The 20,838-nt window shown below is 44.0% G+C and overlaps 1 protein-coding gene across 3 annotated transcripts in view; it reads right to left on the bottom strand.

Annotated features, from left to right (window-relative positions):
- Window positions 1-20,500, bottom strand: part of VRK2 (VRK serine/threonine kinase 2) — an 80,857-nt gene extending 60,357 nt beyond the window's left edge. For 2 of the 3 annotated variants that reach the window (XM_081001053.1, XM_081001051.1), the window contains exons 1-7: window positions 20,309-20,500; window positions 16,645-16,785; window positions 9,244-9,299; window positions 7,707-7,776; window positions 6,899-6,986; window positions 5,264-5,372; window positions 4,037-4,129 (exon numbers count right to left, since the gene is read on the bottom strand). In XM_081001053.1, coding sequence (XP_080857179.1) covers window positions 4,037-4,129; window positions 5,264-5,372; window positions 6,899-6,986; window positions 7,707-7,776; window positions 9,244-9,299; window positions 16,645-16,780 — 552 coding nt within the window. In that variant the 5' untranslated portion in view covers window positions 16,781-16,785; window positions 20,309-20,500. The remainder of the gene's footprint in view (window positions 1-4,036; window positions 4,130-5,263; window positions 5,373-6,898; window positions 6,987-7,706; window positions 7,777-9,243; window positions 9,300-16,644; window positions 16,786-20,308) is intronic. The other variant, XM_081001052.1, reaches the window with a different exon arrangement.
- Between the last annotated feature and the right edge of the window lie 338 nt (window positions 20,501-20,838).

Below are 20,838 nucleotides of genomic sequence, written 5' to 3'. Positions count from 1 at the left end.
CAGATCTGGCCCCCAGGCCTTAGTTTGCCTACCCACGCTTTAGAGCACTTTCCAAAGCAGTTTAAGCAACTTTTAACGGGACAGAAAGGATGCCATAAAATAAACTCTGAAAGAAGAAAGATTCCACCAACCTTAAGACAAAAAGTCATAGATGTAACCGGACAGGGAGACAGAATTTTGGTCAAAAGTGAGGAAGCTCTTCCTCAATGTAAGAGCAGTTTGGTCAAGGAAAGCAGCAGGTCAGATGATTTGAGGAACCATATTCCTTGAATATTTCCAAGGAAATGCTGGATGAGCAACTGCCTTGGATGTTTCAAGTATTTTATTTATTCATCGATTCAGATTTCAATTAAATCTTATTGTAATTATCTGATGGCTCAAGGCATAAAGTACCTGCTTCACACCCGATCCTTAGCAGCTACACGGAACTGAAAAATACACAGCAGTCCAAGGAAAAGCTTTGAAGGCTGTTGCCAGGGCAGAAGGCTCAGCACCCTCTCCTGATGCACTGCAACAACCCTCAAAACGTTAAGAGGCTTATTGATAAAAAGAGAGGCTCTTTTGCCCTGAAGATTCACTCAATGGCCTAACGCTTCCCTGCAAGTGAATGAAATCAGCAGCAAGCTGACCTTCCGGAGGTCAGCAGATTCCGATCATCTTACAATTCCCAACACATCATTTAGGAGGTCAAAGGAAAAGGAGAGGGCTGGTTTTATTTGCTTGCCTTTCTCACTCCCATACAAGAAAACAAATAATTACTCGCTTTACACCCCCCATTGCTGTTGTTGTGTGTGTGCTCTGCATTGCCTATGATGCTGGGAACATTTCAGAAAAAAATAATTTTAAAACACTTCTATATGGTATCTCTCTCTCTCTCACACACACACACACACACACACGAATGAAAAGCAGATATTCTGGAATGGAAATTTCCAGCAGAAATAAATAAAATTCTGACACAAACTTTCTTGGTTATTTCATAAATTTTAACATAACACTTGACTGTAAAACAAGAAAGGAAGAAAAAGCCCTCAAGGCGATTGTAAGAAAGCTTTTCTTAAACCTGGTTTGGAATTGACTACAGTCGTACCTCATGTTATGTTTGCTTCACATTACGTTCTTTCAGGTTACGTCCCGCAGCGACCCAGAAGTACCGGAAAGGGTTACTTCCGGGTTTTGCTGCTCGCGCATGTGCACAAGCGCCAAATCGCGCTGTGCACCTGCGCAGATACGGCGCTTCAGGTTGCACTCTTTTCATGTTGTGAACGGGTCTCCGGAACGGATCCTGTTCATAACCAGAGGTACCACTGTATGTCTTAGTGCAGGGATGAGGAACCACAAACCCAGGGGCCAAATGAAGAGCTCCGTGTGGCCCCTGGGACTCTCCTGCAGCCCTCACCAGCTCCTTTGAGTGATGTTTTGCCTGGCAGGAATGTATCCTTGAACATTGTGCTTCTAAACTGGAAAGTTCAGTTGGTTAGAGCACAGAGCTGATAGTGCCAAGGTTGCAGCTTCGATCCCTGTATGGGACAACCACATATTCCTGCATTGCAGGGGGTTGGACTAGATAATCCTCAGGGTCCCTTCCAACTCTTCTACGATTCCATTATTCTCACCTGCCAGGATGGAGACCTCTGGCTACTGTGGGGCCTAATGCCTTTCCCCTGCATTTTTGCATCTGGCCTCACTTATCCCTAGCATGTTGTTCTACGAAAAAATCTGGCCCTTAGGATTTTCCCTTCCTCACCCTGGGGTTTAGTGTAATGTCTGAACCGGCAAAGCTGGCAAACCAGAGTCTAAAGTCATGCACTTAACTGTTGCCTTGTTTGGGAGCCTTTAGGCAGTGCATGCAAACGACAACATGAAAAGGAGGTTCAACTCCAACAGAATGATCACAAACGAAGGATCCCAAAGAGCAATCATGGTCAGAATTAAACTCCAATAAATTATACTAAACACAACCTAGAATCATAAAACTTCTGAGTTTGGTTGTGTAGCCTAACTCCAAGCAGTGCAGGAATCACAGCTAAAGAAACATTCACGAGCCGGGAACTTAATGTCAGAAAAGCATCACAACTATAGGAAGAAGATATTGAGGGGACGGCATGACAAACATGGAACGTATTTCATCCTTTCATATACAGTGGTACCTTGGTTCTCAAACTTAAACTGTTCTGGAAGTCTGTTCCAAAACCAAAGCGTTCCAATACCAAGACACGCTTTCCCATAGAAAGTAATGCAAAATGGATTAATCCGTCCCAGACTTTTAAAAACAACCCCTAAAACAGCAATTTAACATAAATTTTACTCTCTAAGAAGACCACTGATCAATAAAATGAAAGCAATAAACAATGTACTGCAGTCCCACACAATCATTCGGTAGCTGAACTGGGTTCCACACAGTCACACACACAAAAGCGCCGCAGCAACAAAAAAGCAAAATAAATACCAAAAACAGACAGACCTCAGCGTAACACTCAAAACGGAACCCAAACACTGCAAACCCAGAAGTAAGTGTTCTGGTTTGCAAACATTTTCGGAAGCCAAACTGAGTATCTGAGTATCAAGGCGTTTGAGAACCAAAGTACCACTGTATATTGTTTTAGTCAACAGAGCTGCCACGTAAAACCTGGCGAGATATATTGCTTTGTTAGCTCAGCAACAAATCTGGATCAGCAGTATATTAGCAGGCCAACTTAATTAGGGCTGCAAGAACTCAACGACAGCATTATTAGCAGCAAAGCGGCAATCAACCGCTCTGCAAGATGCGACACCTGATCTCTCCAAAGCATTCGTCCCTGGGACGCAAGGAGTTCTCATCCACTACAGTGGCATTTGAAGACACGGAGTCTCATCCAGCTGGCCTGTGCATGGACACAAAGACCAAGGTGTGCATAGGGAGCTGAACGAAGGATTTCAAGCTGCAGGGACCAGTTTGAATGCAAGTACTCACTGTGTGTAAAGCTGCACCCGAGCCGCCCGAAACTGCTTTAGCGTGCATGCGCTACATTTCAAAAACCCGTCTGCATACTGTGCTTTAGACTCTTAAAACGTTTTGTTATGATTATATACAGTGGTACCTCTGGATGCGAACGGGATCCGTTCCGGAGCCCCGTTCGTATCCTGAGTAGAACGTAACACGCGACTGCACAGGTCACGTTTTGCCACTTCCACGCATGCGCATGATGTAATTTTGATCGTCTGCGCATGCGCGAGTGGCGAAACCCAGAAGTAACGTGTTCCGTTACTTCCGGGTCGCCTTGGAGCGTAACCTGAAAATGCTCAACCTGAAGCATATTTAACCCGAGGTATGACTGTATAAACCGTCTTAAGTTAAAAGAAAAAGAAGGCACTGCCAACTCGTACTGCAGTCACAATTTTATTTATTTGTTTCATAAAATTTACACACCACTCAATTATAAAAGAACCTCAAAGCGGTTTTACAGGGGGGGAAAGATAACATAACAAAACCATCACTAAGAAAAACGAGCAGCAATAATTTAAGACACCTGAAGAGTTAAAAGGGACAATAGACTAACAACAGGTTAAAACTCGCACCAGCTTTCTAAGCATCTCAGTAGGTTTGCTGTCTAAATGAAAGTGTTTTCTGCAGGTGCCAGAAAAAAAGGGTACAGCGAAGGAGCCTGACAGATATCCATAGGCAGGGAGTTCCAAAGTTCAGGTGCTGCCACACTAAAAGATCATGTTCTTAACGAACACAGAATGGGATCGAAGCAGAAATTGTGCACGGGTTACTTCCAGGTTTCGGTGCTCGCACATGCGCAGAAGCACAAAATGACGTCATGCGCAGAAGCGCTGAATCGCGTCACACGCATGCGCAGACGCAGCACTTCAGGCTGCGAGCGCTGCAGGTTGCGAATGTGCCTCCGGCACGGATCATGTTCACAACCAGAGGTATGACTGTATAGCACACACCCCACCAAAACAAACCATGAACTATAACAATGAACTATAGCACACACCCCAACAAAACAAATTTAACAATGAGGCAGGTGGGGGGAAATGTGATCCTTACCTCATGTGGATTTCTGTAGCCCAGAAGCAAATTTCCTGCTTTAATGTCCCCATGAACGTATTCATGTTCATGTATGTATTCCAAAGCATCCAGCTAGTGGAGGAGAGAGGGACAGACAAATTACAAAGGAACCCAGGAGTTATACTGATATTAGGTCAGTGGGTCAGCCAGTTTTAGTCGGAAAGCAATACGGTATTTTTCGCTCTATAAGACGCACCAGACCATAAGACGCACCTGGTTTTGGGAGGAGGAAAACAAAAAAAAAAATATTCTGAATCCCAGAAGCCAGAACAGCAAGAGGGATCGCTGCGCAGCAAAAGCAGCAATCCCTCTTGCTGTTCTGGCTTCTGGGATAACTGTGCAGCCTGCATTCACTCCATAAGACGCACACACATTTCCCCTTACTTTTTAGGAGGGAAAAAGTGAGTCTTATAGAACAAAAAATACGGTAAGCTGAAGAGGAAAAGCAGGTCATTTTCTTAACTTGCGGTGAAAGTAGGGGGTGAGGGAGGCATTGAAATTTTGATCTAAACCCATCTACAGTGGTACCTCAGGTTACAAACACCTCGGGTTACAAACACTTCAGGTTACATACTCCACTAACCGGGAAGTAGTACCTCGGGTTAAGAACTTTACCTCAGGATGAAATTGCACACCGGCGGCACGGCAGCAGTGGGAGGCCCCATTAGCTAAAGTGGTACCTCAGGTTAAGAACGGTTTCAGGTTAAGAACGGACCTCCGAAATGAATTAAGTTTGTAACCAGAGGTACCACTTTACGAGGTTCATGGCTGAGGACAAGCTCCCCAGCTACCACAATACACAAGCTCCCAATATCAATGAGTAAACAACAAGTGATGGAAAAAATGCATCTCAGTAATTCGTATCAGCTTCATTCAATTAAATCTGCCTATGGAAAAAGAAAGCAATGAGTTGTATTCAATGCTACTCCTGATTAAAGAAGGCCCATTAAAGTTGACAGGCAAGGTTAACTTGGGTTAACATCAATGAGTCTATACTCTGAGTAGAACTTGGTTGGATTCTGAAGCAATATGTAATTCCTTTAACGATAACTTATAAAAACGGCACAGCAATCTGTGGATGACATTGCAGAATCTCCCCGTTAGAGGCGCTCCTTTCAGGTTAACAGTACACAAGCATCTGTTAGAGACTGTTTAGACAACATGCATTTCCTTCAGGCTTTGCACTGCTAAGGGCCCAATACCCACCATGCGGACTCCAATCTGCAAAACCATTTCCTTGCTGAACTTTCGTCCTCCTCTTTCAAAGATGCTTTGCAGATCCTCTCCTAACCTTTCCATCACCATAAATCTGTAACTATATAAAACACACACAGAGAGACATAAGCATAGGATTGTCATGGCTTGTTGCCTTGTACAGTGGTGCCTCGCAAGACGAAATTAATCCATTCCGCGAGTGTCTTCGTCTAGCGGTTTTTTCGTCTTGCGAAGCAACCCTATTAGCGGCTTAACAGATTAGCGCTATTAGCGGTTTAGCGGCTATTAAAGGCTTATCGGCTTAGCGGATTAGCTGCTAAAAGGCTATTAAAGGCTTAGAGGCTTAGATAAAGGGGGGGGGGAGCGAAAAAAAAAATCTCAAGACTCGCAAGACATTTTCGTCTTGCGAAGCAAGCCCATAGGGAAATTCGTCCTGCGAAGCAACTCAAAAACGGAAAACCCTTTCGTCTAGCGGGTTTTCCGTCTTGCAAGGCATTCGTCTTGCGGGGCACCACTGTATTATAAGCAACAAAACATATTCTTCTTTTTGTTTCTTTATATATGTACCACTTAATGTTAAAATAGGCTTCTACGAAGTATAAAAGGCCCTTACACAGACATTAAAATATAAGCACCCACAATAAAACAATCCTATTAAAACCACACAGCAATTCAAACCAGGGACTCAGGTCGAGAGATCAAGGGAAGGACTGTGTACGCAGGTCCATGCACTAGAACTGCACTAAACTGCCTTTTAGCAGATTAGACCACTGGGTCTAATGCTCCAGTCGGTAGTTGGGACTACTCAAGACTCTTCTAATTTGAGAGGTATTGGTTTGCCTGTCTTCCCAAGTGATGTGTAAAATTTTTCAGAGACATCGTTGATGGGAAGACAGGCAAACTAATACCAGTGTACTAGAAGAAGCAAAGATCACCAGTGTCAAAGCAATGATTCGTCAATATCAACTTCAATGGACTGGTCATGTTGTGCGGATGCCTGATTATCGTCTTCCAAAGCAACTACTCTATTCTGAACTTAAAAATGGAAATGGTGGTCAGCAAAAGAGGTTTAAAGACTGTCTCAAGGCAAATTTTTAAAAAGTAGTATAAACACCAACAATTGGGAAACACTGGCCTGTGAGCACTCAAATAGGAGAACAGCCTTTACCAAAGGTGTCATGGGTTTTGAAGACGCTTGAACTCAGGATGCAAGGGAGAAATGTGCTAAGAGGAAGGTACGTTTGGCAAATCCACACTGTGATCAACTCCCGCCCAGAAACCAATGTCCCCACTGTGGAAGGAGGTGTGGATCCAGAATTGGCCTCCACAGTCATTTACTGACTCACTTTTAAAACAGTGTTTATGGAAGACAATCTTACTCAGCTATGAGTGATCGCCAAAAGAAGAAGAAGAAGAATTTGAGAAACCACGGGGACAGCAGCTGGGACCTTCAGTCTGCAAACCATGAGGTCTACCACTGACCTAAACAGCTTCCTCCTCCTTTTCAGGAAATGGACAACTGAACTCCCCACCCTCAAAAATGCTGATTCTTATTCACTTACATAGTTTGTGTGTGTGTGTGTGTGTGTGTGTGTGTGTGCGTGCGTGCACGTGCGTTTTCCTTACCTTTTGCCATTATGTTCAGTCTGACCAGCTCCCCAGAAGAAAGGAATTCCTAAAAATGTCAATTGCTTCAGCTTCATCCACGTCTTGACTGGCAAAAATGTAAAGAATATATATATATATTTTAAAGAAGTTTCTTTTTTTATTAAAAAAATATGCTTGCTTGTTTAAGGGTTTTTTTTTAAAAAAAACAACAGTTGAGCTTAAGGTTTTTATTTATTATTATTTATTCTATTTATATGCTGCCCTTCATCAAAAGATCCCAAGGCGGTGTACAACGTTAAGAACACATGTTTTGAAACTGTTAGTAGAAAATAATGGCATGGAAACAATAATACATGCAACTACATTTGCGGAAGGGATGCGGGTGGCGCTGTGGTCTAAACCACAGAGCCCAGGGCTTGCTGATCAGAAGGTTGGCGGTTCGAATCCCCGTTACAGGGTGAGCTCCCATTGCTCGGTCCCTGCTCCTGCCAACCTAGCAGTTCGAAAGCACGTCAAAGTGCAAGTAGATAAATAGGTACCACTCCAGCGGGAAGGTAAACAGTGTTTCCGTGCGCTGCTCTGGTTCGCCAGAAGCGGCTTCGTCATGCTGGCCACATGACCCAGAAGCCGTACGCCTGCTCCCTCAGCCAGTAAAGCAAGATGAGAACTGCAACCCCAGAGTCGTCCGCGACTGGACCTAACGGTCAGGGGTCCCTTTACCTTTACATTTGCAGAAGACAACAACTGTGTGCTTCTGTATTTGGAAAAGCGTTATTGCACTGTAAGAAGTGCATAAATGCTTCGACTTGCCTGCCACTCCACTTACTATGCTCTTGTTTTGCAGCTCGCTGGTAGAATTTCAGTTCAGAAAACAAGGGTCCGTTTTCAAGGTATTCCTGCATTAAAAAACGAAGAAGCAAATGCATTGGATGCATCCAGTTAATGAATGTCGCTCACAACTAGGGCTGGATGATATCTGTTTCTCAACATCATTATATATCACCAGCTAAACATCATGATATCTCGAGAGTTGAACAAAGGTAGGAGGCACCCCAAAATTTTAAAAAACCCCAGGCCACAAAGCTTCATACAGTTACATATTTTAGACCAGGCATGTCCAGCTTCCAAGAGACTGCGATCTACTCCCACTATAAATAAACTGGCAGTGATCTACCCACTGAATTGTCCAGAGTTGTTGAGTTTTTTGCGGAGGCTTCATCAAAGTTGTTAAGCTTTTTTTATAATTAACCTTACAGGATTGTTGGAAAGAAAAAGGGAAGGCTGGTGGTTGTGGTGAGGAACCCTATATATCACTGTGATGTCCTTAGAGGAAGGATGCGATAAAGTTGTGAAAAATGAATAAAGAGGATAGATAATGGGTTGCATCCAGTGCAGGACATTACTATCCTCTGCCCATGTACCCCCAAAGTCTATCCTAGGGGGACCTCCTCCCAGCCCACTGGAGTAGATTTTGAGGGTGCACATTTAAGGAAGAGGAAGTTCTCCTGTGCAAGTTTACACAAGTCTCCTTCCCTCCAAACCCTCTCAGGTGTTGAGATAAGCAGAGGAGGGACTTTTGGCAATTCCACTGTGCCCCGTTCAGGGTGATGGGGTGGCCCAGGAGAGGGCATTCGTCGTGGCAGCTCCTAGGTTGTGGAACTGCCCCCACCCCTGAGGTACACCTGCCATCTCCATTCTGCAAATCTAGAGTAAGAATTATTACTCCAATAAGGATGAATATTAATACATCAGGAAATTGTGCTGTGCTGTTAGGGACAGGGCCTATAGACATTCTGAAATTGCATTGAAAATGAGGCAAACATAATATTAGAACCCTCATATGTATGGAAAGCAACACTGAGGAACTGCAGGATAGATTTCAGCACTTGTTGAGATACATTGCACTCTTAAGGCCTCTCCGGACCAGGGGTTTGTTTGTAGACGTATTCTGCAACATGTCATTAACGCAGTAACAGTGAATCACTGGTGGATTTATAATGGGCTGTCCACACATCATTCTGCTTTATTAGTTGTTCTGTGGTGCTTTCCCCATGTTATTGCGTTATTGCCATCTGGAGGGGCACTCCAGGGAAAAAACAAACAAACCCTGGAATTCTTGTTGTGTGCAAAGTTACAGGATTTCAGCAGGAAGTTACAGGACATGAGACAAAGCAGTCTGTCTACCCCCAAGATATCTGCAGGCGCAAACATTACTGAAAGCACAAACAAGTATAACCGCCCCAATATCATCGTGAGTTCAAATCATCACAAATGCGTAACAAAAAGGACATACAGAGAGGACCTTGCAGTAACTTACAGCCCTTTGCCACAGAAGTTGATTTTTAAAAAGGTATGAAAATTACCACTTTAATGACATGCTCTGCACTGTCTTCTACGGGAACATCAAGGCGAGGGGAAGCTGCAGGACCGAATGTGGGTGGAAAGAGAGAGAGAGGTGGGTTACGGATGAACTGATCTCTCTAGCTATGAACAGAATTTAAACTAAGCATCAACAGAGACAATATGACAAGTCCCATGCAGACCTTGTTGCGTAATAACAAACAACACCATTTATTTAAATGCTTCTCTAAACAGATTACCGTATTTTTTGCTCTATAAGACTCACTTTTTCCCTCCTAAAAAGTAAGGGGAAATGTGTGTGCGTCTTATGGAGCGAATGCAGGCTGTGCAGCTATCCTAGAAGCCAGAACAGCAAGAGGGATTGCTGCTTTCACTGCACAGTGATCCCTCTTGCTGTTCTGGCTTCTGAGATTCAGAATATTTTTTTTCTTGTTTTCCTCCTCCAAAAACTAGGTGCGTCTTGTGGTCTGGTGCGTCTTATAGAGCGAAAAATACGGTAATAACTAAACACCTCTGGGCAATATAAATAAGGTAAAGAACACAAATAGTATCATAAAATCAAAAACATAGTAACAACAGCGACAACAACAAAAATATCTTCTCACTGTATAACAAGAACCTCATGTAGACCTTTAACCGTTTTCTTCATTCCTTCAATTACTGTTATTCCTATATACGCCCATTTCATCAGATGAGAAAATGAGGCAAAAAAAAAAATCAGCAACTTGCTTCAAAGCCATCCAGTGAACAAGTGGCTGAGCAAGGACCGGAACCGAAGTCCCCACAAATTCTAGGAGGAAGAGCAGGACTGGGCAGAAGCGGACAAGGTTCTCCACCCCATGCAGAATGGCAATATGACAAACTGCATCTGCCAAAATTCCCTATTTAGCTCCGGCTGCACTGCAGGAATGATCAACTGCCATGGACAACAATCGATTTCCAAATGACTTGGGGGTCTTCTTCCCCACCCCTCCCCCAGTGTAGTTCTTCTCCAGGTTCTGTGGAGCAGAACGGGGAACTACTACACTACTTGTACCCCATTTTACCACCCAAAGATGGGCAATGAGGAATTAAGGCTGTGGGTTGGGGTGGCTAATCTGTGGCACTCAAGAAGGACACTGACAAACTGGAACGTGTCCAGAGGAGGGCAACCAAAATGGTCAAAGGCCTGGAAACAATGCCTTATGAGGAATGGCTAAGGGAGCTGGGCATGTTTAGCCTGGAGAAGAGGAGGTTAAGGGGTGATATGATAGCCATGTTCAAATATATAAAAGGATGTCACATAGTATACTCCAGGCTTCAGGAAGCTATCCCCCCAGCCCCGCAAGCTCCCAGAGCAATGCCAAAGCTGTGTGCAGCTTCGGCATCGCTCTGGCTCCCGTTCTGGGGGCTGGGGTCGGGGGAAGCTCGGGCTTCCCCCACCCCAACCCCGTGCCTGGGGGGGGAATAATTTTTTCCCCTTTATCCCCCCCCCCCAATCTAGGTGCGTCCTATGGGCCGGTGCGTCCTATAGGGCGAAAAATACGGTAAACCTAGCAGAAGAATAATTTCTGAGGAACACTGGTTAAAAAACCCCACCCTTCTTTCCCTGTGTATGTGCTCGTACACAAATACACTTTCTTGCGGCCATCAGTGTTTGCAAAATGAGCATCTGTTGCCAAAACCTCCAGCAGCAGCAGTGAGATCAGCTGTGGACAGGAGTTGGGGAATTCTATTTAATTGCCAATAGGCATAGCTTTTTTTGCTCTCCCCCAGTGTGCAAACTTTGCCTGCAAAACCGGCTCCCTAAGATCTATGGCAGACACTTTTCTCCATTATATTCCAAGAGATGATTGCCACGAAAATGAACCGCTGTAAGTGAAAGCTGGCAGGCTCCAGCTGGCAGACCAAACCAGCAAGTTAACTTTGTCGGACTTCTGGGTGCTGTGGTGCCAGGCTGTCAGTGAGCGGGGAGGCGGAGAATGGCAATTTCCTCCAGAAATGTGCTCCAATGTTGCTGCTTGCTTATTAAAACTAATAAAAGCTGTGGGGGAGCGCCATAGCTCAGTGGCAAAGAACATGCTCTGCATGTAGAACATCCTGGGCTCAGTCTCTCTAGATAGGAGAGCTGAGGGAGACCAGCAGGAATAGGCAGTTCAGGTTTAGGTGGGTCAAATAGCTGGTGCATATGGGTTTCGTTTGTGGAAAGGCTGTAGCTCACTAGTAAAACATCAGCTTTGCATGCAGAAGGTCGCAGGTTCAATCCCTAGGATCTCCAAGAAGTTCAGTTATATGTTCGATTTCATGTAGAGTTGTTAAAGGGTTTTCATTCATGTGAAGGAAAAAAATCCTAGTGGTTAACATACTGTGCAAAGGACCTGTGTTTGTACACACATGACCTCTGGCCTTGAAGTTGTTCTCCAGAGTTTGTCGGATGGGGTGACCAGCTTCTTAAGCCATGTCGAAGGGAGGGAGGCAGCTTACACTGTAGCACCCAGCTGCTTGCAAGCTGGTTAATCACATTTCTATAGTCGAATAGGGATGCGGATGGTGCTGTGGTCTAAACCACAGAGCCTAGGACTTGCCGATCAGAAGGTCAGCGGTTCGAAACCCCGTGACGGGGTAAGCTCCCGTTGCTCAGTCTCTGCTCCTGCCAACCTAGCAGTTCGAAAGCACGTCAAGTGCAAGTAGATAAATAGGTACCGCTCCGGCGGGAAGGTAAACGGCATTTCCATGCGCTGCTCTGGTTCGCCAGAAGCGGCTTAGTCATGCTGGCCACATGACCCGGAAGCTGTACGCCGGCTCCCTCGGCCAGTAAAGCAAGATGAGCACCGCAACCCCAGAGTCGTCCGCAACTGGACCTAACAGTCAGGGGTCCCTTTACCTTTTTATAGTAGAATCAGATTCTACTTCCGTTACACCACCTCTCACGAGCTTGTTCTTCAGAGAAGTTTTGCACTGCAACTCCCATTAACCCCAGTCAGCATGTTCCACCTAGGACTGATAGGACCTGTAGTGCAGAACATCTGGAGACCACTGGTTGCTGGTGCTGCCTTGCACTTTTTTTTTAAAAAAAGAGGTGTTCCAAGCTTCTTCCAAAGCCTAACACTTGGGAAAACACACGGTGTGCATTCTAGCGGGATACAAGTTGTTGGTGTAGCTAGAGGTGGAAGGAAACTGGAGTTGTGGGGGCTGAATCAAGGAGTGGTGGTAAGGCAGTCAAGGTGGAGCACCCATGACTCACGTTAGGGAATCTTTGGCCATCTTCCTAACCTGCGGCATTCATACATCATGCTTTTCATTTGAGTGTTCATTTTATCCGTGGAGGCACAGGTAATCTCAGCGGCTGGAAGCACCTCTTAGCATCTGTGCCTGGTACGACAGCTTTGACCGTTTCTGGACCACAGCAGTTCAGGCATTGGCAGCTTTTAAGATTGGATCGCCGCAGTGCACTCTTGTTGTGTGAGGCTTCCTTTGCACTTGACCTGGAAACTGCATTTAGATCCTGCCAGCATGTAGCGTTTCTGCCCGGCATAGCTGTCAACTTCCCCCTTTTTAAAAGGGAAATTCCCTTATTCCAAATAGGATTCCTCGCAAGAAAAGGGAAAAGTTGACAGCTATGTTGCCCGGGGGTGTCCGCTCGTTGCTGATTTGTTACCAGGTCAAGCTCGTTGCGTTACTATTAGAAGAGAAAGCCCTTGACAGCGTAGGACCAGTTTACCTGTCAGATTGCCTTTCCTGCATATGCGCCCACTCAGGCATATAATATATATATATATTATAGAATCATAGAGGTGGAAGGGACCCCAAGGGTCATCTAGTCCAACCCCCTGCAAGGTATGAATATCAGCTAAAGCATCCATGACAGATGGCCATCTAACTTCTGCTTTAAAAGGTTATATAGATATATAAATATTCTGAACAATTGAAACAAAAAGAAGCAGATATCCCTGCTATAATATAATATAATATGATATAATATAATATAATATAATATAAACAATTATGATGTGATATGATTTAGGCCTTTAACATTAAGTGATGTAATCTTTAATGATTTCATCATGAAATATAATTGTAAAGAGAGAGTGTCAATTTAACTCTAAAAGTTGGGGAAGAAAGTATGTGAAGAATAAGACAGAAAAAGTGAGAAGAGTTTCAGTTGCAGATTATTTGTCTTTTACCCTTATTTTACTGGAGAAAATGGTGCAAGGTTTGAGTTTCTATTGCTCTGGCCTGCTATCTCACCTTATTCAGTGTTCTTAACCAGCTGATTTTTCCTTTTCCTTTTTTTCAGTTTTCAGTTCATAAAATGAAACTATCAGACGTAAGGTCTCGTAGAAAGTTATTGGTAAAGTCCAGTTAAGTTTGGTTTGTATGGAAGGTGCTAATCATTCAAAATCAATGATACTATCTTCAATTATCTTCAGTTCATTTTAATTTTATTGAAGAAATCATTATTCCTCAACGATCTGTTTTTCTTCCTTTAACGGACAAGTTTCTTCTTTATATTTCAAATAATGATTGGTTGTAAGGTTGTAATTTTGGCTTTATTAATTATAGTTAAAGGCTTTAACTCAATAGTTCTATCTCTTTCTTGATCAGTTTGGTCCCAGTTACATTTTCATAAAGATATTTTAAAGTCTCTTATTCTTAAGATAATTTAAATCAAGTCTTTAAAGTTAATTTTAATTATAATATTTGCATAATGGCAGAAGCTCTTAATGGTATGCAACAGTTTCATGTGAATTTGGACTTAGTCTCCAACTTCACTCACGGACCAGTTACTTTTTAGCATTGCCCTTAGTGTGATGTCCATGGTGTGGCCCAGGCTTCAGCGAAAGCCTGCATTCGCCCCATAGGATGCACACACATTTCCCCTTCATTTTTGGAGGGGAAAAAGTGTGTCCTATAGGGCGAAAAATACGGTACATACTGGAGTGTTTCTCAAACTTAGGTCCCCAGCTGTTGCTGGACTACAACTCCCATCATCCCTAGCTAGCAGGTCCAGTGGTCAAGAATGATGGGAGTTGCAGTGCCACAACAGCTGGGGACCCAAAGTTTGAGAAACACTGCACTAACATCACAATAACCATGCTAGGAAGGCATATTTCAGCACCAGAAAGTTTAAAAAAATGGCAATGTTTTCAAACTCAACTTAAATATGGTCCAGTAGACTTTTTAGAAAAACAACAACATTGTGAAAGTTTTAACATGCACGAAAGACATTAACTGAAGCTCAGTCTGTGGATAAGTGTTTTACTTAAGCTTGAGGCCTGCAGAGCTCAGGGGAAATATTATGTTACTTTTGAGAGAAGATCTATACAGACAGAGCTATCTGATATCAAGGCTGTAATTGTCTAGTAATGTCTTCTCTCATAGGTCTATGTTTCTGCGCACCCATCTTCTTCACTGTCTCCTTCGTGCTTGTAATCAAGTCAGATCCTGGCTGCAAAATCTCTCATCCCCACAAAACAGTCAGTCTTTCAGCATGACATGACTATTTGGACGCATCCAGACAGATGCCAATGTTGAAGTGAAATTCAATCTATTGTTATTGGCATCTGTTGGTCTTGAGAGACAATGGAGTGTGCCTCCGGGGGTGAAGTCAAACCGCTGAATTAAGAGCACAGTAGTGACCTCCCCAGCCTGGGCAGGGTGTATGGAAGCACTGGGCTGCCCAGATGACCCCTCCTGGCCTTGCTGATGTGATACAAAGGAAAGCAGAGCAATACATTAGGGACCAGCTTGGCTGCAGGAGTTGCTGTAAGGAGATGTACAAGGCGCCATAAACCTCCTTAGGGATTTCATTCCAGTGTTTACTCCTTAGCCTTTTCTACTCCCGACGTTATCCCGCATGGTGGAAGCGATTTCATTTGGCCACTGTCTCTTAGGCTCCTTGTTCCTTTTTCAGTTAACCAACAGCACGGATGCAAGCCAATGGGTTAGAAGGAGGAACATGCAGAAATATTTGCTGTTAGGTGGATTACGGACAATCCGCAAAGATATGTTTCCCTTAAATTGGCACTGTGGCACTGGCTGTGTTGTGGAATTGGCATCTAGACCCTGTTGAAACTGGCATGGCACCTTCTGAATGGGCACGGGGACAGGCCAGCAGATGGTCAGGAGCTGAGATGTGTCTGAAGACACCATGCGTAGCCCAGTTAAGCTTCCAGTGCCAAGAGGGACATCCAGAAAAATTCACTCTTGCTCCTAAAGGTTAACGTCAGCTCTGAAAGTCAAACAGTGGTTTCTGAAGCTGTAGGAGTCAGGAATATCATCAGTGTTGCTATTTAGGGTTGTATGGAAGTGAGAGCTGGGCTATAAAGAAGGCTGATCACTGAATAATTGATGCTTTTGAATTATGGTGCTGGAGGAGGCTCTTGAGAGTCCCATGGACTGCAAGAAAATCAAACCTATCCATTCTTAAGGAAATCAGCCCTGAGTGCTCACTGGAAGGACAGATCCTGAAGCTGAGGCTCCAATACTTTGGCCACCTCATGAGAAGAGAAGACTCCCTGGAAAAGACCCTGATGCTGGGAAAGATTGAAGGCACAAGGAGAAGGGGACGACAGAGGATGAGTTGGTTGGACAGTGTTCTTGAAGCTACCAGCATGAGTTTGACCAAACTGCGGGAGGCAGTGGAAGACAGGAGTGCCTGGCATGCTCTGGTCCATGGGGTCACGAAGAGTCGGACACGACTAAACGACTAAACAACAACAACAACAAAGTCATGAGAACCCAGAAATTACATATTACCAGCATCTGTGCTGGGTTAAAAATTGCATGGCAATAATTTAGAGACGGGAATAGGGTAATCTAGGATAGCCATCCTCAGCCTGGTGTCCTCCATATTCATTGGACTACAGCTTCCATCAGGCACAGTCAGTGCTCAGAGATAACGTACCGTATTTTTTGCTCTATAAGACTCACTTTTTCCCTCCTAAAAAGTAAGGGGAAATGTGTGTGCGTCTTATGGAGCGAATGCAGGCTGCGCAGCTATCCCAGAAGCCAGAACAGCAAGAGGGATTGCTGCTTTCATTGCGCAGCGATCCCTCTTGCTGTTCTGGCTTCTGAGATTCAGAAATTTTTTTTTCTTGTTTTCCTCCTCCAAAAACCAGGTGCGTCTTGTGGTCTGGTGTGTCTTATAGAGCGAAAAATATGGTAAGTTGTCATCCAAAATGTCTGGAGGGTACCAGGTTGCGAAAGGCTGATTTAGGAGCAAAATTCTCAAGTACCCCCAACTGTGCCTTATGGTTATAAAGTTGTGTTTGAAAGCAACACGAAGATTGAACTGGTTAAGAGATGAAACCAACACAGAGATTGAAGAACTAACAGTTATAAGGATGGAACACAAGCACACAGAAATCACCAACGGCAAAGGCAGCACATTGCAATGATTCAGGTGATGATCTATACTTTACCTAGGTAGATTAGGCCAAATCCTCCCTGGCCAATCATACGACCTAGTCTCCACTCTCTTTTTTCAGTGTCTTTCAGTATTACCCCTTCTTGAAGAGGAGTGGGGAGGTTGCTTTTTCCATGCCTTTTAGGAGGCATCACACCTGAATGGGAGAAAAGGAGGAATACCTAGGAACATATGAAGAGTTCTTTCATCTATATATTCTTTCCTGAATGCCCCACTCTATCCAGTGTTCGAAATTAGCCAGGCGCCAGGCACATTTTGCACCTGCCTTTCGACCACCTGTGACCACATAATGGCATCTGGCATCTCCACTCTCTGGGGAGAACATTGGATCTGTTTTCACACACTAATACCGCTTCCTGTAGAATTCTATCAGTTATATTTTATCTGAACAATTGGAATGAATTTCTAGAACCGAATTGCTTTTCCCGCCCTGTGGAATGGGCCAATATAAATGTGGACTGTCTCTGGATTCAAGTGACTTTTCTTATTTAAGTTCTCAAAGCTCTTAACCTAGCTCAAGGTTGTCATCTGAACTAGCCAGATGTTTCACTGAGAATCAATCACAGTCAGTCCATCATTTGAAAAATAAGCCTTTAGAGCCGTCTTGCCCCAAAATGGCAACTAGACATTCCATTTTGGCAACCGCAACCTTGACTTAAGGAGCCAAACAATAACACTTATTCAATGGAGCATTCATGAATTGTTAATTTGCTGATTTAATGTTCATGAACATTTATCAACTCTATTAATAGAATTGTTATTGCAGTCTATTGTTATCTATTGCTGTTTACTGCTCATGCAGTAAACACCTGTTACATGTTGTAAGTGGCTTATACGTGTATGATCATAATTTATTATTTGGCCCAGACTGCATTTTTTATTTTTATTTCTTAAATTTGTTAGTTGCTTTACCTTGAAAAGTGACTTAAAACAAACCAGACAGACAGACAAAACCCTGACAGAATACATTAAAACCAAGAGGAGAAAGAAACACATCTTTTCTTTAAAAAATCCCACCCACTTATGCATATGTACTCAGGTGTCATGCTGAATGCTTCAAAACTTACTCCCAACTAAGGACATAAGCACATCACGCATTTAGAGCACATTCAATGCACATTTAAAGCACATGACTTCAACTAAGGAATCCTGGGAACAGTGGTTTGCTAAGCGTACTGGGAATTGTAGTTCCTTTTTTAAAAAAAATAATAATACATTTTTATTGATTTTTTAACATATCAGTTCCAACAGTCATACAACATATCTTCACATCTTATGCAATATTTTGACTTCCGTCGACACCTCTGATGATTTTCTGTTCTTTATCATACTTCTGCATTTCTTAATTTTCTATTACTTTTAATTATCCTTAGCTAATAATTCGGGAATTGTAGTTCCATGAGGGAACTACAGTTCCCATGGTTCTTTGAGGGAAGTGATGTGCTTTAAATGTGTGGCGTGAATCTGCCCTAAGTGAGTACAGGACTGCAGCTGCAGCCACTTTAAAAAAAATAAGCATCTCCCCACTCAACTCCCAGGAGTCTTTGCAATACACGAGCCACACCTAGCTACATGCTACAGTACTAGCAAACTCAATTCTCCAAGCGAACACTGCCACTCCTGCACAAAAGGGATGCACCACAGAATTTATGGAGGGAGGAGACTAAATTTTGCAGGGAATTCCACCCCTAAAAAGGAATGAGAAAACTCAAAAGGGAACCACCCAAAGCTGCTGAAAGAACATGCCCAGTGGATGCAGAATATCTGTGTTTTCCCAAAGGGGGGGGGGGACATGGGGAGGAATGGAATGGAGTACCCTGGAAGGGGCTGGCTGGCTGAAACCACCACTCTACTACTACAATATTTCACTCCAGCTTCCACTTCCAAAAAGTCTCGGCAATTTTTTTGCATTATAAAAAAAATATATCTAAATTTGCCAAGAGCCTGAGGACAAGAGGGTAGAGAAGCAGAACACCGAGTCCACTCTTTCTTTTATGAAACTGAGGAGCTTGGGATGGGGGTGGGAAGCCTGTGGCCCTCCCAGTTGCTGCTGCCCTCCCAACTCCCACCCACCAGCCTCAGCCGGAACAGCCAATTTGCCAGGGCTGTCTCTTTCACTGGAGATTCCCCCCCCCCCTTTAAAAAGAATATTTATTTCGTTTTTCATATTCATGTTTTACAATCACATATCCAAGAAACAGCATAAAAACAAGATTCCAAAAATGCCCTGAACTTCCCGCCTCCCCTTTGTGGGTCTTATTGCTGACCATTTCCTCCTGCATCTTTTATAATAATCCAAATCTTTTACGCCTCTATTATATCCAAAATTCAACGATAAACTACATGTGTTAGTCCAACCCAACTAACGATTTTAACTGTTTAGAATGGTTTTTAAGATAAATTATCAATTTCCCCCATTCCTTCTTAAAATTTCCAATTCTTCCGGTCGTTTTTGCCATTTCGCCATAATCCATCAACTTAAACCTGCCATTCTTCTCTGGTAGGGACTTCTTTCCATCTCTGGGCCAATAGCATTCGAGCAGCTGTGGTCGCATAAATAAATAGTCTTTTTTTCTGCTCTATTGGGATTTCGGCACCTCACTGGAGATTTTTTTAAACCAGGAGGTGGGCTGGCCCTCCCTTGGGGAGTCTTTTAACTTTGCTGGGGAGGGTTAGACTAGATTACTCCTGGGGGTCCCTTCCGACGCTACCATTCAGGGCCGGATTTTGGTTTGATGAGGCCCTAAGCTACTGAAGGTTAATGGGGCCCTTTATATGTCCAGCTGTCCTCTGTCAGCAACAAATTGTCACTGGTTTTGTGTGTGTGTGTGTTGAATATATGCTATATGGCAATTTATGGACCTAATAGGTATCTAAAGCCATTTGAACATAACAAAATATGTATTTTATCAAAGTCATTGTCAAATTGAAGCACAATTACGTATATTAACAGTGAAATAATTAAGCTCTAACATAAATGATTGCGGGCCCATTACTTACATCATAGGAGCCTACACAAAACACAGTTGCTGTATGTAGGTTTTATTTTGTTTTTTATCTTATATTTTGGAAATGTATATCCAGTTTTTTTACCTTTAATTTTTTTTGGGGGGGGGGGGCGCTCCTGTACGTAGGTTTTATTCTATTTGTTCTTATCGAGGGTGCCATGAGATTAAGGGCCACTATCTGAACGATAACCTTGGTCATTTGATTTGCCCTTTTTACCAATTGCTGTCTGTTTATTTGTATATATTGCTTGTTGTACGTTGCCATGGCCGTTGGCTAAAGCGAATAAAGTTTATCTATCTATTCTATTTGTTTCTTATCTTATATACTAGAAATGTACATCCAGGGGTTTTTTCTCCCCTTTAATTTTTTTTTGGGGGGGGCCCTAAGCCATAGCTTGTTTAATAATAATAATAATACATTTTTATTTATACCCCGCCCTCCCCAGCCAAGACCAGGCTCAGGTCGGCTAAATATGTTATGTTTCGCTTAATACTGTACGTAAATTCGGCAGTGCTTCCGACGCTACCATTCTATGGTTTTGGGGGGGGGGTGTTTGTTGTTGCGGTCCTGCCTCCCCCCTGCCCTGGCTTAGCTCAAACTTTCAAGTCACCCCAAACTTTCAAGGGGACCCCACCAAGTCCTCAGCCTACCGCCGGGAGAAGACTCCGAGGCTCGGGAAAGTCTGTCTTTCTCCCCGCTGGAAACTTTGTATCTTCCTCCTGTCGCCTCTCCTTCCTGAGGCGCCGGGCGAATGGGCGGCCGAGCGTGACGGCGGCCGGTCAGAGCGCGGCTCCCACGCCAAGGAGCCTGGTCACGTGGTCCGGCAAGAGGGACTCCAAGGAGGTGCCGGCCGGCTGCTAGGGATGGGCTGGGCGGGGGAGGCGTGTCCAGGCGCGCGCCCGCCCGAGAACAGCCTATCGGGAGCGGAGGCGGCGGACACGCCTCCTCAGCAAACAAACGCCCGGCTCGAGAGCGCGCGCGCGCGAGAAAAGCGGCAGCGCAGGGCAATCGCGGAGTTGGAAAAGGGGCACGAGGGTCATCCAAACCAACCCCAACCCCCAGGGCCGGATTTAGGTTTGATGAGGCCCTCTAAGCTACTGAAGGTTATGGAGCCCTTTATACAGTGGTACTTAATTCGTTCCGGAGGTCCGTACTAAACCTGAAATTGGTGTACGTCTAC

Source organism: Podarcis pityusensis, assembly GCF_964106645.2.
Source record: "Podarcis pityusensis genome assembly, chromosome: 3".
NCBI classification, from domain to species: domain Eukaryota; kingdom Metazoa; phylum Chordata; class Lepidosauria; order Squamata; family Lacertidae; genus Podarcis; species Podarcis pityusensis.
The sequence above is the reverse complement of the archived record's forward strand: the minus strand, read 5'-3'. Positions and strand labels throughout refer to the sequence as shown.